The sequence below is a fragment of the Alternaria viburni genome (genome assembly GCF_023758015.1).
Source record: "Alternaria viburni strain BMP 2772 chromosome Unknown scaffold_1, whole genome shotgun sequence".
Taxonomy (NCBI): Eukaryota; Fungi; Ascomycota; class Dothideomycetes; order Pleosporales; family Pleosporaceae; genus Alternaria; species Alternaria viburni.
The window spans coordinates 891468-906025 of NW_026055770.1; the positions used below are offsets into that span (position 1 = coordinate 891468).

At 52.4% G+C, this 14558-nt stretch overlaps 5 protein-coding genes across 5 annotated transcripts; 3 read left to right on the forward strand and 2 right to left on the reverse strand.

Annotated features, from left to right (window-relative positions):
• Positions 1-44: 44 nt before the first annotated feature.
• Positions 45-3201, forward strand: LOS1 (pre-tRNA nuclear export protein; the record flags this gene model as incomplete). Its single annotated transcript, XM_049349247.1, has 2 exons — positions 45-2637; positions 2687-3201. 2 exons carry the CDS (start codon positions 45-47, stop codon positions 3199-3201), a joined length of 3108 nt encoding a protein of 1035 aa, XP_049216034.1.
• Positions 3202-3988: 787 nt separating this feature from the next.
• Positions 3989-6318, forward strand: J4E79_000331 (uncharacterized protein; the record flags this gene model as incomplete). The annotated part of the gene is made up of 2 exons (XM_049349248.1): positions 3989-4182; positions 4785-6318. 2 exons carry the CDS (start codon positions 3989-3991, stop codon positions 6316-6318), a joined length of 1728 nt encoding a protein of 575 aa, XP_049216035.1.
• Positions 6319-7438: 1120 nt separating this feature from the next.
• J4E79_000332 (uncharacterized protein) lies at positions 7439-8683 on the forward strand (the record flags this gene model as incomplete). The annotated part of the gene is made up of 1 exon (XM_049349249.1): positions 7439-8683. The coding sequence occupies one exon, from the start codon at positions 7439-7441 to the stop codon at positions 8681-8683; it is 1245 nt and encodes a 414-aa protein (XP_049216036.1).
• Positions 8684-10491: 1808 nt separating this feature from the next.
• On the reverse strand, positions 10492-11783 carry J4E79_000333 (uncharacterized protein; the record flags this gene model as incomplete). Its single annotated transcript, XM_049349250.1, has 3 exons — positions 10492-10675; positions 10725-10893; positions 10946-11783. 3 exons carry the CDS (start codon positions 11781-11783, stop codon positions 10492-10494), a joined length of 1191 nt encoding a protein of 396 aa, XP_049216037.1.
• A 1301-nt stretch (positions 11784-13084) lies between these two features.
• J4E79_000334 (uncharacterized protein) lies at positions 13085-14261 on the reverse strand (the record flags this gene model as incomplete). The annotated part of the gene is made up of 3 exons (XM_049349251.1): positions 13085-13467; positions 13521-13635; positions 13692-14261. 3 exons carry the CDS (start codon positions 14259-14261, stop codon positions 13085-13087), a joined length of 1068 nt encoding a protein of 355 aa, XP_049216038.1.
• Between the last annotated feature and the right edge of the window lie 297 nt (positions 14262-14558).

The window sequence follows — 14558 nt, forward strand, 5'->3', positions numbered from 1 at the left end:
CGTGCCATTGTTTGCCCGATCCATGAAGCATATACTCACACTCCATGTCAAAGGTCGAAAATGCCATCCAGATCGCCGCAAATCCGACGTCGAGCCAGGAGCTGCGCGGTCAGGCTATCGAATACCTGAACCAGCTCCGTGCCGAAGGCTCCGCATGGCAAGCTGCCCTCACACTCTTCGCGCGCGACCCTCGTCCCACCGACTTTGTCCGCCATACGTCGCTCGACCTTGTGAACAACGCGATCCAAGAACATCGCCTCGATGAGCAGAGTCTTGCGTACATCAAGGATACCCTCATGGGCCATATCCACCGATCCTACGTCCCGGGCAGTGGAGCTGCAGACACAAGCCATATCCAGAACAAGCTGATGCAGACTGTCACTTATCTCTTCGTAGCTCTATACCCTTCCTCATGGCAGTCCTTCTTCGACGATTTCCGTGCCTTGGCTGGCGACCAGTCTACCATCGGAAACGTCAATACAGCCACGACGTTGCTATACCTTCGCATGCTCGGTCAAGTGCACGACGAAATCGCTGACCAGTTGGTCGCCCGCCCAGAGGACGAGAAGAAGCGCAACACAGAGCTGAAAGACCTCATCCGGCAACGGGACGCGCAGAAGATCTCGTTATCTTGGCAAGAAATACTCGCGAAGTGGAGGGAGACAGACCTGAATCTTGTGAAGATGTGCCTGGAGACTATCGGGCGCTGGGTTAGTTGGACCGACATCAACTTGATTGTCAACCAAGCCATGATCACAACTTTCCTGGAAATGGCGGGCCAACAAGGAATCGCTGATCCCGAGAGCGCTGCTGGAAAGGTGCGCGATGCGGCAATCGATACATTCTCAGAGATCGTCGGGAAGAAGATGAGCCCATCGGATAAGATTGAATTAATCACTTTCCTAAATCTTTCCGAAGTCGTCGGCCAGCTGATCAGCAGCCCAGCTCTGGCCGATTTCAACAGCTCGAACTACGACAACGACCTTGCCGAGACTGTCGCTAAGCTCGTGAACAACATCGTATTCGATATCGTAAAGATACTAGAGAACGAGGCTGTCGAGGAGCATGTTCGGCAACGCGCAGACGATCTCATTCGCATCTTCACGCCTTACCTTTTACGTTTCTTCGCTGACCAATACGACGAGGTCTGCTCGACTGTCATCCCATCTCTTACAGATCTCCTTACGTTCCTCCGCAAATTGCAAAAGAAGTCTGGATCGATACCTCCACAATACGCCGCAGTATTACCACCCGTTCTAGATGCGATCATTGCAAAAATGAAGTACGACGAGACAGCCTCATGGGGTGAGGAAGGCGAACAGACAGACGAAGCAGAGTTCCTCGATCTCCGCAGACGCCTCCACGTCCTGCAACAAACAGTAACCGCCATCGACGAGCCTTACTACATCGAGACACTCAGTCGCTTAGTCAACGGAACCTTTGGACGCCTATCTCAAGGCGATCAATCCCTGAACTGGCGCGACCTCGAATTGGCTCTGTATGAGATGTATCTATTTGGAGAACTTGCAGTCAGAAACCAGGGACTGTATGCGAAACGCGAGCCCTCATCGGCTGCAGCTCAGCAACTCGTGAATATGATGAACAGCATGGTCGAATCTGGTCTAGCAAACTACCCGCACCCTGCTGTTCAGCTGCAGTATATGGAGATATGCGTACGCTACTATCAGTTCTTCGAGCAGAATCCTGGCCTCATCCCCAAGGTACTTGAGAATTTTGTCAACCTTACCCATAGCAACCATGTCAAGGTCCGCTCGCGATCCTGGTATCTCTTCCAACGCTTAGTCAAGCATCTGCGGGCCCAACTGGGCAACGTCTCCTACGACATCATTCAAGCGGTTGGAGACTTGCTTGCCATCAAAGCTGAGCTACCAGATACTTCAGAAGATGAGATGTCGTCCGATGAAGAGGATCAGTCGGCGGATGCGCTGTTCGACTCGCAGCTGTACCTTTTCGAAGCCGTGGGCTGCATCGCTTCGTCCAACACCGTCTCCGCGGAGAACAAGAGACTCTACGCGCAGACCATCATGAGCCCTCTGTTCTCAGACATGCAACAGACTCTTCCCCAGGCGAGGAATGGTGATGAGCGGGCTATACTCCAAATTCACCATATCATCATGGCCATAGGTACGCTAGCTCGAGGCTACTCAGACTGGGTACCGTCAAACAACAACAGCGTCGCGCCCCAGAGTGAGGTGGCGGATGAGTTCGTCAAAGCATCTGAGGCTATCCTCGTCGCCGTTGAATCACTGAACTCATCTGGCTCCATTCGACACGCTGCAAGATTCGCTTTCTCGCGCATGATTGCCGTATTAGGCTCGCGTCTGCTACAACAGCTGCCATCCTGGATCGAAGGACTCCTTTCTTTGAGTTCTTCCATGGACGAGATCAGTACCTTCCTCAAAGTGCTTGGTCAGGTCGTCTTCACCTTCAAGTCAGAGATCGCTGGCATTCTAGATACCGTCATGAGTCCAGTCTTGCAACGCATATTTACCGCACTAGCTGTAGTTCCTTCGGGTACAGATGACGAGATTCAACTAGCTGAGCTCCGTCGAGAGTATCTGAACTTCATCGTCGTTGTTCTCAACCAAGGTCTTGGGTCTGTGTTCGTCAGCAATGGTAAGTCGACAACATCATATATAGACTTGACACTGCTAATGTTCCGCAGTGAATCAAGCGACATTCGAGCCCATAATTTCTTCGATCGAAACGTTCGCTCGCGACACACACGACTACCCTACCGCGCGCCTTGCAATCTTTGTGCTTATCCGCATGATCACGGTGTGGGGCGGACCCGACAAAGTCGGGCCTGGCGCGAACGCAACACCCACATCTCCCGACACTGCTCAAGCACCATTGCCGGGTTTCGACAACTACGTGGTAGATAAGTTTTCTCCGTTGGCATGGTCAATTCCGGCTTCGCCGGGCTTCAACTCGAAAGACGCGCAGGCAAAGCAAGTCCTTTTTGAGGCCGCCAATCTGCAGCACGAGATCATTAAGAAGGTTGGCGAACCGTATGTGGAGCGACTCAAGAGCGATCTCGGTGGCATGGGAGTGGGCGACGACGGCGCGGACCAATACCTGCGCACCCTCGCCGGCTCGTTTGAGGGACCGAAGAAAGAAAAAGAATGGCGCAACTTCTACGTTCAATTCGTGGATCGCATGCTTGCAAGCCGAGGTTGAGCCTCGATACCTAGTCGGGTTTCGGGGATCATAGTGGAGGTGGGATTTATCAGTTTGGCGTAATATTTGTCCATCATGAAGGCGGCATCATTCTGCATCGTAGCGGGCGCCAAAAGGCTTGGTATTGAGTTTGATTTCCGTGATAACCCCAGCAGCTAGCTCGCATCTTCGTAGTGCAGCCTCATTACAAAATAGATTTCTCATCATTGTATACATTCAATGTGCTTGCAGTCTAATACTGTGCCTCATAGCATGATGATAGCATTTCATAGTGAGGGACGAGTAGAGATGCGAGCCTCCGGACGCGATGTAGTCGCGCCTGCCGCTTCAGCCCTACGCTCCCGCGCTGTAGCGACTTCACAATGGCACTGCCCTCCAGCTTCCTCCACCAAACCACCAATTCTAAACCCGCCTCATCCCGGCCCGAGCCTCTCATCATTCCCGCAAGCAGTGACGCACGAATGCCAACATGCAATGTGATAGAATCGCGATTTCTCCACATGTCGCGAAGAATGGTTTAGCAAGACCCGCCCAAGCGCTTCGCGTTTCACCCCACACAAACCGATTCGTCAGGAACGCCCCAAATGCAACCTGAGACTTCAGGAAGCGCGCTCCTAAAATGTCGAGTGGAAAGTTTATTTAGCGCTATGCTAAGGACTTGCTCTGGTACTACGCCGCATAGGATGAGGATGCGGAAGCAAAAGAAGCGTCGTTCGCTGTGCGCGAACTATCAGCCTCATCCTGACGTTACTGTGGTCGCTCGTACCGCGTAATCAACAACAACAGCATGAACGTCAGCGACGTCTCGCGCTGGAGCTCGTTCCACCGACACAATATGGACTCAACAGTCGTATATTCAGATCATCCGAATCAAGCCCAACCTGAGTCGAAATTAACATCGGTCGAAGCGACTGTAAAGCGGACGCCGAGTTGGCCAGACGAAGCACGAGCATTGAAGCAGCGCACCTGGATCTCATACTTGTATTTTGTTGCGGATGTCATCCTTGTCTTGCTTCCCATATACTTCGTTTGTCAGTTTGCGACAGGAGCCTCCCCATACCCGTGCTGACATACTATAGTGCTCGGCATAGCAGTCGTAACCCTGAATGGTAAACCTGTTGCTGGCAATGTTTTTGCAAATAAGGTTACTGCAGCTATCCAGCTTGTCCGCGATCTCCGCTTCCAGATCTTTGCAACCTGCTGATGTACTAAGGGCCCGACTATATTTCCCATCATGTTCGCGGCGATAAGTGGTCGTAGTATGAAAATGATTGCAAGATACCTAGCGGAGAAAGGCACCAAACTTAGCGTAAGTCGAGTGAAGCATACGTACGATTTTGCGCCAGTCATGATCACTGACTGACTCGTCAGAATCTCGAGCTACTCATGGCAAGCCAGTCTGTATGGGGAACGATCGAAAGCCAGCTACTGATGCGACGAATTACCGTTGTTGGTGCGAATCTGCTATTTCTTTGGACAATGTCCCCTCTAGGCGGTCAGGCATCACTACGTTTGATGAGCAAGTCCACCTATACGATAGCAACTTTCTCTCCTCTTCGTTACCTTTCTACTGGCCCCGGTAGCGCCGCGTGGGCAATTAGTAGCGGTACCTACGTTGAAACCGATGGAAGTCTGACTCAAGTCGAAGCATTGTATGCTGCCGCATTATTGGGTTCCGAACAAGTCAAAAACGGGCCACAGGACATCTGGGGCAATGTCAAAATACCGTACCTTGAATTCGGCGGGGGCAGCAAAGACAGATGGACCATTCTTAATTTAACCCAACGACGCCCTGAAGATTACGTCTCTTTGATCGGCATACCTGTCATCGGCCGCCCCGTGGATCGGGACGGGAGCTTTAGCTTGGAGACTTCTCAGCTTACCGTACAGTGTGAGCCATGGGTATCGCGTACCGTGGAAAACAGAACCGACTTTACTGAACTCGAGAAGCTCGTGCCGGGCCAGATATGGCAGAACACGTCAGATGAGAACAGTCCTTGGGGCAACGATAGAGTAGCCGGAGGAAAGCGCTCGACATTCTTTCTACAGACAGACCTTCCGCTCACCAATGGAGGTACTGATGGAGACGGCCGTTTTGATGCGTTTGCTGGTTACAAAAACACATCGATGACGAACCAGGAATTTCCCATGCGAAAGCTCACGTACGCCTCCAGCTTGGGAGTCGGACCACTTGGAAACACAAGTCTGAGTATCACTAACTGTTCTCTTGGTCAGAGTCATACTGAAACGGTGGTGGAGTGCAACAGAGACACTTGTGCTGCTGTCAAAGTCCGTCCGTCTCAGTCAGACTTGCGGAATACTCATGTCACTCCCTTCGACCACATCCTGATCTCGCAACTGGCTCTGGCTGCTTTCCCTAAAGCTTTCGGTTGGTCTAGAGGATCCAATCCGACCGAGCAGTTCATCTACAACACAACGTCCTTTCAATTAACCTCACCGACTTCGAATCTGGGCATTAATCCAGGTTGGGTAAACCTGACAGAACTAAGCCCGGAGGTTTTTGCGAAACGGCTATCTCTTGTTCTGAACACCTACTACCAACTTACGATTGCACCAAACGCATATCTTGGAAACCTTCCACAAAGCAACTCGTCGGCTTTCGGTCTTGATACCAAGCCAGTAAACGATGTCGATGTCTACCTACTTCAAAACGAAACTACCCAAAACACTACCTTCGCAAACTGGTTCAGACCCTTTAATCTGGCGACGTATGACTCAGGAATATTCTTCATCGGAGCGACGACAAACGCGACAATTAGTAGGACACATGACATCTACCTTTGCAATTTCGCTTGGCTGAGTCTGTTGCTCGTAGCTGCAGTTGCGATATTTCTGGTCGGCGTTGGGTCGTTGATTCTCAAGCGGAAGACACTTGGTCCGGAGATGTTTGGATTTGTCACAAGCATGACCTACGAAAATCCATACCTCGATCTACCTGCGGGAGGCAACACCTTGGATGCTATGGAAAGAGCAAGATTGCTGAAGGACGTTGATGTGCACGTGGGCGACGTACGCGCCAGTGAGGACATCGGGCATATCGCATTCGCTGCGGGCACACCGAAGCGCAAACTTGAGAAAGGCCGCATGTACTTTTAAGAGGCAGCCTCCGTCTCGTCTCGGTCCAGTCTGTGGCGCAGTAGCTCTTCGTCATGCACGATGTGGGCCCCCCTACGAGAAAAAGGGTACGGCGATTCGTTGAGTCTGGACAGCTCTAATTAACATCACCTCAGTCAACAAGTGCGACACACCCAGGAAGTAATTGCCTATCCTGGTGTTTAGGATATGATGGGTCAGTGAAGATGGGCCTCCAAACAATTTGATCATCCCTCCAGGGCAGCAAACGTCCGCGTCATCGTTCATCGACGCAATGCCCACAGCTAATGGTAATCGACACCCTGGCGCCGTAGCTCAGCCAGTCCCTTGCGCGATTCGAGAGAAGATGTGTCAGTCTTTAAGCGGATGCTAGTGAAAACAAGCGTCGACACCAGGCGCAGTGGAGCGAAACCCAGAAACGAGCAGCCATCGGCGTCCGCGAAAGAGAAAGCGGCTCACCAATCGGCCACGTTGGACAGGGATCGTGAAGTCTGAGATGCGACGCTCCATAAAACACAGGGGTACGGATCTTCTACCGGCCCGCTAAGCGACCACGCCTTAACCAATGGCTGCTCAGATGCAACATCGAAACGAAACCTCCCCCTTTAGGCCCTGCACCGACACATGGTGATCCTCGAATCCACGTCTTCATGGCCTTCCCACTTAGGCGTCGACGCATAACGTACATGCGTCGGTTTTGCACCATTTTCGCATTCCCTTGGCTGGGAGCCTCAGCATACCCGGACCGCCCGTTTCATCCCGTAGACGCTGGCCGCTGTGGACCACCAACGTCTTCCATGTACCTTGTCTTACGTCTACACTGTCACCCTCCAGTATGGTCGTTTGATTAGAGGATCATTCGAGCATACGCATTGTGGAGGTTTTGGTGGCGGCACGCGATGGCTATAGTATCCACACCACGTTGGTGGTGGCACAAGTATAAGACACGACCGCTTCTTCGCAGCATGATTTTCCCATCACAACTCACGCTCTCTTAGTAGCTTCTACGTTCTTTGCATTGCAGTATCATTTACACGACTAGCAGGTCTAGATCACCTACATTCTCTACAAACATCTATCGCAATTGCCGTTGTACAATTTCCCCATTCCAACCATCAGCATCATGTCCGTCCGATCCACCGTTATGGCTGCGGCCGCTTTCTTCGCCATCACCAACGCCCATATCATCATGGAGCAACCTGTTCCGTACAGCGTTGACAAGATCGACAATGGCCCTATCAACAAATCCCAATTCCCCTGCAAGAGCAACCTTGGCTTCACAGTCTCCGAGATGAACAAGATGGCCGTAGGAGAGCAGCAAACAATCAAGTTCAAGGGCACAGCTGTCCATGGCGGCGGTTCCTGCCAACTCAGCGTTACCATGGACACCGAACCTACCGAGAACTCCAAGTTCAAGGTTATCAAGTCAATTGAAGGTGGATGCCCTGGTGTCGATGGCCAAGTTAGCGAGTACAGCTACGAGCTTCCTGCCAGCATCCCCAACGGCAAGGCTACCTTTGCATGGACTTGGTTCTCGAAGATGTCGGGAGCCCCAGAACTTTACATGAACTGTGCGCCTATCGAAGTTACTGGTGGCGCTAGCGATGACTCTGCTTTCAACGAGCTTCCTGATATGTTTGTCGCGAACATCAATGAGGGTTGCACCTCTCCTCAAAACTTTGCTACCAAGTTTCCCAACCCGGGTTCAAACGTCGAGAAGGGTGCTACCAACGACTTGGAAGACCCTACTGGTAGCTGTGGAGCTACTGGTTCCACTCCTGCTGAGCCATCTTCCCCTGCTGGTGGCGAGTCTTCAGCTGCTCCCTCATCTCCTGCTGGTGGAGAGCCATCTGCTGCTCCTACTTCTGCGAACGATGGTCAGTACCATCCTGCCCCTACCGCCCCCGCCGCGGGATCGCCATCTGCCGTTCCCACATCTGTTACTGGAGGCGACTCATCTGCTCTTCCACCTAATGGCGGTGGTGTCTTCGCTCCCGGAGCTTCCAGCGGTGCATCCATCGCTCCCCCAGCCGCACCCACAGTGCCATCGACGTCCACCACACTCGTTACTGTTACCGCCTCACCCACTGCTCCCTCTCCGGTCGGACCCACCGTTCCTGCTGGAACCGGCTCTCCTGCCGCTCCTTCTATGCCTTCAACTCCTTCAGCTGGTGGCGCGGGCACTTGCACCAAGAACGGCTCTGTGGTCTGCAACGGCGCCGATCAATTTGGTCTCTGCAACAACGGCGAGGTCGTCTGGCAAGCCGTCGCAGCCGGCACAACCTGTGTCAACGGCAGCATCACAAAGCGTGGTTACAACGGACGCATCGCTCGTCCTAGTTGGTCCAGCCGCCGCGTTGTCAACTAAACGCACAATGCCTCATGATACGCATCGCTCACGACACATGTTGAAACATAACTGCATTCACACATTCGTTTCTTCCACCTTTTTCGACTGGGAATGTGGTCTGGGACCGAACTTTCCGCTGTACATAACCAAAGCTTTTCTTCGCATCTATTGGCGTTCTGTGTTGGGACTTTTCGAAATTTTCGAACGAACACTAAGGGGCCTGAGTATCGACAGGGTCACAAGGATGCCTGCCGGTAGCCAAAATCACCCTCGGTTTAGAAGCCTTAGAAATGAAACACGATTTCTGATACCATGCCTTTTCCGATTTAATTGCGTGACTGTAGCATCTGTTGTTACTAATGTGTATTGAAATCGGCTGATAGGTAATTTGCCAGTTGTCGAAATAGTGGGCGTTGTTGGTTGATTGACAGCTTGATGATCCTACAATTCGTTCATTTCACATTACATAAAACTTGCTCCTGTTAACCATCTCGTTTATCTATCACAACACTATCAACACTCATGTCTACCCAGCATGCGCACAAACGTATCCCATTCTCTCATCCACTACATTCCACCCTCGAATACCCATCCGCCTCCCTGAGCCAGATCACTAATCAGGCTCGGAGCGCGGATGTCTTGAAACCTCGCATGCCTGACCATCACAGGGCCCTCGAAACCCGGACCCCGGCATCAAAGCCGCACAAGCATCATCCCACGACAAATGATGTGAATCATCTTAGATCTGGAAATAGAATTAGGCTTGCTCAGCCACTATAATAGCTAGTGTCAGGTCCTAAGCCCTTGATGTCCATGGAGTGGGGTTGGTGGGGGTGTGGCGCAGTATGGACGAAAAAGGCGAGGGCGATGTTTCCAAAGTTGGGATATGCCTAGACGTAGAGCGATTGGGCGATACAAAGAATGTCTTTGGTGTTTGCGAAGTGTAGTGCGCCCATAAGTGGAGAGACTAAGCCCCAGGGCAGGTTAGTAGTTCAGAAGTAAATATGTCTTCATTGCGCGTGTTATTCAACTCCAAATCAACCCAGAACCTTTGAATGCCAAGTATATCCTTCGCAGGAGCCAAGACTCGCAAAGCTATCGGTCGGACAGAATGTTGTGCGAGTCCTTCTTTGCACTGGCAGACTATCGTCGGAAACCCTATGTCGCTGGTGAAGCTGTTAGCTGTTTGGTCGAAGCCACAGAACGAGCTTTCGTCGATACAGCTCGATAAGTTCGCGGCTTGAGGAATGGTCGATAGTGCCCAGGTGCCATGGGGGAAGGTTGCATTGCTCAGCTTTGGAACCTGGTTAAGGCAGTGACGCGTTGTGCAGGAACTTAGCTGCTCTAGATAACAGAAACGATAAAGAGGTGTACAGAGCGATAGAGCACGAATAGTAAGATTATGAAAGCTATGTGAAGCTGGCTTCTGAGCTTATGATGTCATGATCCAGATACTCATGTCAGCTATTAAATGACCGTGCCATTATAAACTTGATAGCAACTTTTGTGACCGCACAAATCCAAGGGCATTTTACCGTCGCTTACCGATTGTGGCATGGTGGCAAAGAGGGACCAACCCCTATTTCGTGCCGTGGCGATCGGCATGATTGAGACGAACTCCGGGGCCATCATCGATTTCATCCCAGCCATCAAGCCCATGTTATAAGCGACCCTTACTGCAGACCCTTTGATTTGTGTGAAGTATCTAAGTGTACCGCTCTTCGATTCGGGATATCTACCCCCCGTGGAGTGTGTCCGCCAGACCTGGCCGAATGCGGCTAGCGGCGCAAATTTCCTCAGAAATGCGGGACAGCGGTGTGAAGTTTTCAGGCCTTGGCCCAATGCACTACTCCTGGCTCGCTCGAGGGGCGAGCTTCCACGTACTTGGCAGTAGTGAAGGCTTCCCATAGGTCCGCGAGGAAAGATGTCTTCTTTTGCGCAATGTACTTGTCCCCAAGCAACGGCGCAATGGCAAACGTAGCCTCTTCGCAGTGATAGAAGGGAATGCGCCTGGGCTGTCAGTTTCAGATCCAACACTAGTTAAAGCGAATCTACTTACGGGAAGATGTGATGCACGACATGGTATTCAATGATGCCGTGAAAGATGTGGCGTCCAATAAAGCCGAATTCGCGATCCACAGTGGACATGGCGCCCTTCTGGTAAGTCCAGGCCCCATCTTCGTAATGAGGCGCTTCTGGGTGCGTGTGGTGGAGATAAGTGATAGCGACTTGCATGGTTAGTGAATGCTGTTTACACGGTTGGGCCAAAAAGATGCTTACCGATCCAATGGTTCATCCAGAGGTAAGGAAGACCGTACAAGAAGAAAGTGTTTCGGTAGCCTAGGGTCTGAGCGACTTGATAGAGGACTGCAAAGACGGCCACGATGCCTGCGTTGGATAGAAGGACGTATGGCTGCTCTTGACGAGTGAAGACGGGCGAAGTGGGATCGAGATGGCTTTGCTTGTAGGTCGGCACGGTGGATCGACGGCCTCTGGTAAGGCTTTGTGCGCCAGCTCCTGCGTTGATCAGGATGTAGGCTGGCCATCCGAAGAGCTGGTGAATCGCCAGAGTGAAGAGACTGACGATGGGTGTATCCGCCGCGTCGTGGTCCACGAGGCGTGTCAAGAAGCTCGGTTCGGCCTTTGACTCGGAAGTTGGCTTGCGGTTGGGCACGAAGACGGTGTCCTTGTCCATGTGGTTTGCGTAACGGTGATGACGGGAATGGCTGAACTTCCACGAGAAGAATGGGACAAGAAGAATGCTGTGAAGGACCCAACCAACTGCCGCATTGACTTGGAGATGGCTTGAGAAGGAGTCGTGGCCACATTCGTGGGCCAAAATCCAAAGCCCTGTGAAGAACAGACCTTGGACAAAACTGTAGAGGACCCAGAGCGGAATGGCCCAAGACGACTCAAGACGTGTCAAGCAGACGGCAGAGTAGAACAAGGCGCTGACCGCCACGAGGTCTCGTGCAACGTACGAAAGGGATCTCAGAAGAGAGCGTTCGAAGCATTTTTCTGGGATGGCTTCTCGAAGAGCCTTGATTCCGGGCACAGAGGCATCTCCAACCGGTGCCATGTCCGGCGAGGTGAGCGTCTGGGTTGTGGTTGCACTCATGGTGGGTGGTGGAGGAAGAATGTGAGAGAGACGGAGAAAGGAAGAGGAAGGGAGAGGGCACGATTATCTACTCAGACGACAAAGCTGCACAGTCCTAAAGGGCCCTTGGTGCGTTCTCAACAAGGCAAGACGAAGACGCTCAGTGGATCACATTGGACCCCTATGTGGAGTACAGTGTTGCGGAAAGTACCTAGGTAAGTCCTGGACTTAGCTTTGGAGACAAAGCTTTAGTCTAGAGCGGCCCGACGATAAAATCGAGGGATGGAATGCTGGAGCGGCACGCAAGGCCCGTTTACGCGCAAAAGTCGGTGTGAAAGATCAAGAGCAACCAAACGGCGTCCGCGTAATTGCTCCTTTACTCGACAGGGCTGGGCGGCCGTTGGAACGGTCTACACATGGCTGCCAATCTCGTACCCAACGTGAACAAGACTGCAGATCTCATTCGCGTCAGCGACCCACATGGAACCAGGAGTGTTTGCTCAGTTTCGGCGGTTTTCATATCGCAGGTTCTAGCCTAGCTATGCAAACCATGTATATACCATTGATAAGTACCGGAGAAACTGTTTGGGATTGAGTTTGCGCAACACGGCGGCTCAAAACGGCTTTTTACACGCCATGGCGTCCGTTGCCACGCTTATCTCACGGCGCGAGGGCCCGTATGCTCAACAGACGCATCCTAGCCATAGAAAGCAGGAGGGAGGAGTCTTTGTCTGGGTAGCAAGCAGACTAATGCTACCACTGTGGGGTCCCGATGTCGTGGTCGCAGGAAAAAAAGGGTTCAGGCACATTTGCTGGACCCTGGAACTAGCTCCGAAACGACTTGGCGCCTCGGTAATCTCTACCGCCTGTGCGCCTCCACGCGCCCTCGGCTCTTCGCCTCTTCGTCGTCCATTTAACCATACTTTAACTTTCGGCGGCCATGCTCAGTGACCTCGGGATGCTGTACCTCGATTCTCTGCATGCCGTTGCTGCAAACCTAATCGGCCGGCGCGAGAACGCACGAGAATGTCGTATGGGGTATTCCGACACGCACGGGCCACCTCACCTGGGTAGCATCATCTACACCGGACACTTTGGTCTTCTCGCCAAGCGTGCCCGATATCTCCCTTTGACCCGATGCACGTTTGGGATGACGCTGTCCTGCAGTCAACAGGCATCGCCAACATCACCATCGTTTTGTGTCTCTCGTCTCGAAGCACGTCATGTGTTATCTTGGCTAGCTTATGTACAACATGGGTCCGTATAGCCGTATTCGCACCGACTAGCCTCCGCACTCATCGAGCCGCTTGACAGCTTCCGCTTCACAGCTTCGATAGCGCACTAACCTCTTCCACGAAGCCTCGCTCCCACGTCTCGAGTCCTGCTCTGGGGCACCAACCCAGTCTCTTAGCGATTTCACTGCGAGTCCTGCATGTGCTTGCGAACCCCAGCTCAGCAACTTGCTCAACACCACCAGTCAAGAGTTTGGCTCCATCGGCGAGACAAACAGACTTTACCGTGTTACTCTTGACTACGCCGGCGTCGAATGCTGCATTTGCAACCGCCTGCGACACCTCGATCCACGTGTGACGCCCATGTGCGCTGAAAACAACGCCTTGTTTCCCCTTGGGCAGAGAAGCGCCTCCCTTTGACAAGATCTCCACGAGTACCAGCTCGTAGAGCTCTGCCAGGTCCTCGATATGAACTAGAGCAAGAGATCAGCGTGCGTTTGTGACAGAGATTCGGCGGTAATAGTACCGTTGTCCCACACGCCCTTGCCGTCACCGATAACGATGGCTTCCCCTTCAGAGATCGCCGCTCGGGCCAATCGAGGAACTTGCAGACTACGCTTATTCCACAAGCCCGTTCCAACCTAGACGAGGTGTCAATATCGTGCGGGGCCGCAGTTTGCGGGGAGGCGTCGCTCACCCCGTAGATCAATGGAGACATGAGAACGACAGTCTTCACGCCTGACTCGAGTCCAGCATCTATCATGCCAAGCTCCGTTGTGCGTTGAATGTACTTTTTTACTGTGTTGCGCGACTTCTCATACGCATAGATGTTGTCCCTCGAGTCGTCGAATTCCAGATCGGGTTTTGATTCAACGTGAACACCCGAGAGTGGCTGGTCCGCAAGGTTCGAGACACCTGAAGTGTGGACCATCCAAGCATCTTTGCCAGTGGACTTCTGGCGCAACGAAAGACCCTCGATAAAGGCCGCAGCACTGGCGAGATGATAACCGAGCGTCATGTTGAAGATGACGTCGTACTGACTTGCTATCTCGACAAGGCGGTCAGTATCGTCCAGACCTTCGAAGCCGATAACCTTGACCTTGTCACCAAACGCAGCGTGGAGCTGTGCAACTCTTTCTTGGCCTCGAACGAGACACGTAATATCAGCGTCTTTGATCGCTGCATGTTTGCTGCGAAGCAGTTGGTGGAGCACACTGCCCCCAATGTATCCTGTGACGCCGGCAAGCAGAATCCTTTCCCGAGCCATGATTGGAAGATACGACAACGTGATACAAGTACGAGATATCGGCGATGATGATATATTGGCGGTCCGAGGATTGCCTGGGAAACCTGCCTACTTTTGAAGTGATGATTACTAAGAGGGTATTCAGACAACGGCTGGGTCAATACTATGCACCTCGACATACCTGCTCTGCGTGGGCGAAAGACATCATCTTGCCCGGGGCCTCGCACTCCAATGGAGGCAGCGGAGTTCTCTCCGGAACTTTGCTTTGCATCGGTACTGCATTCCCGCCGTTGGAACTTTGTCTTAACAAAGTTTCGC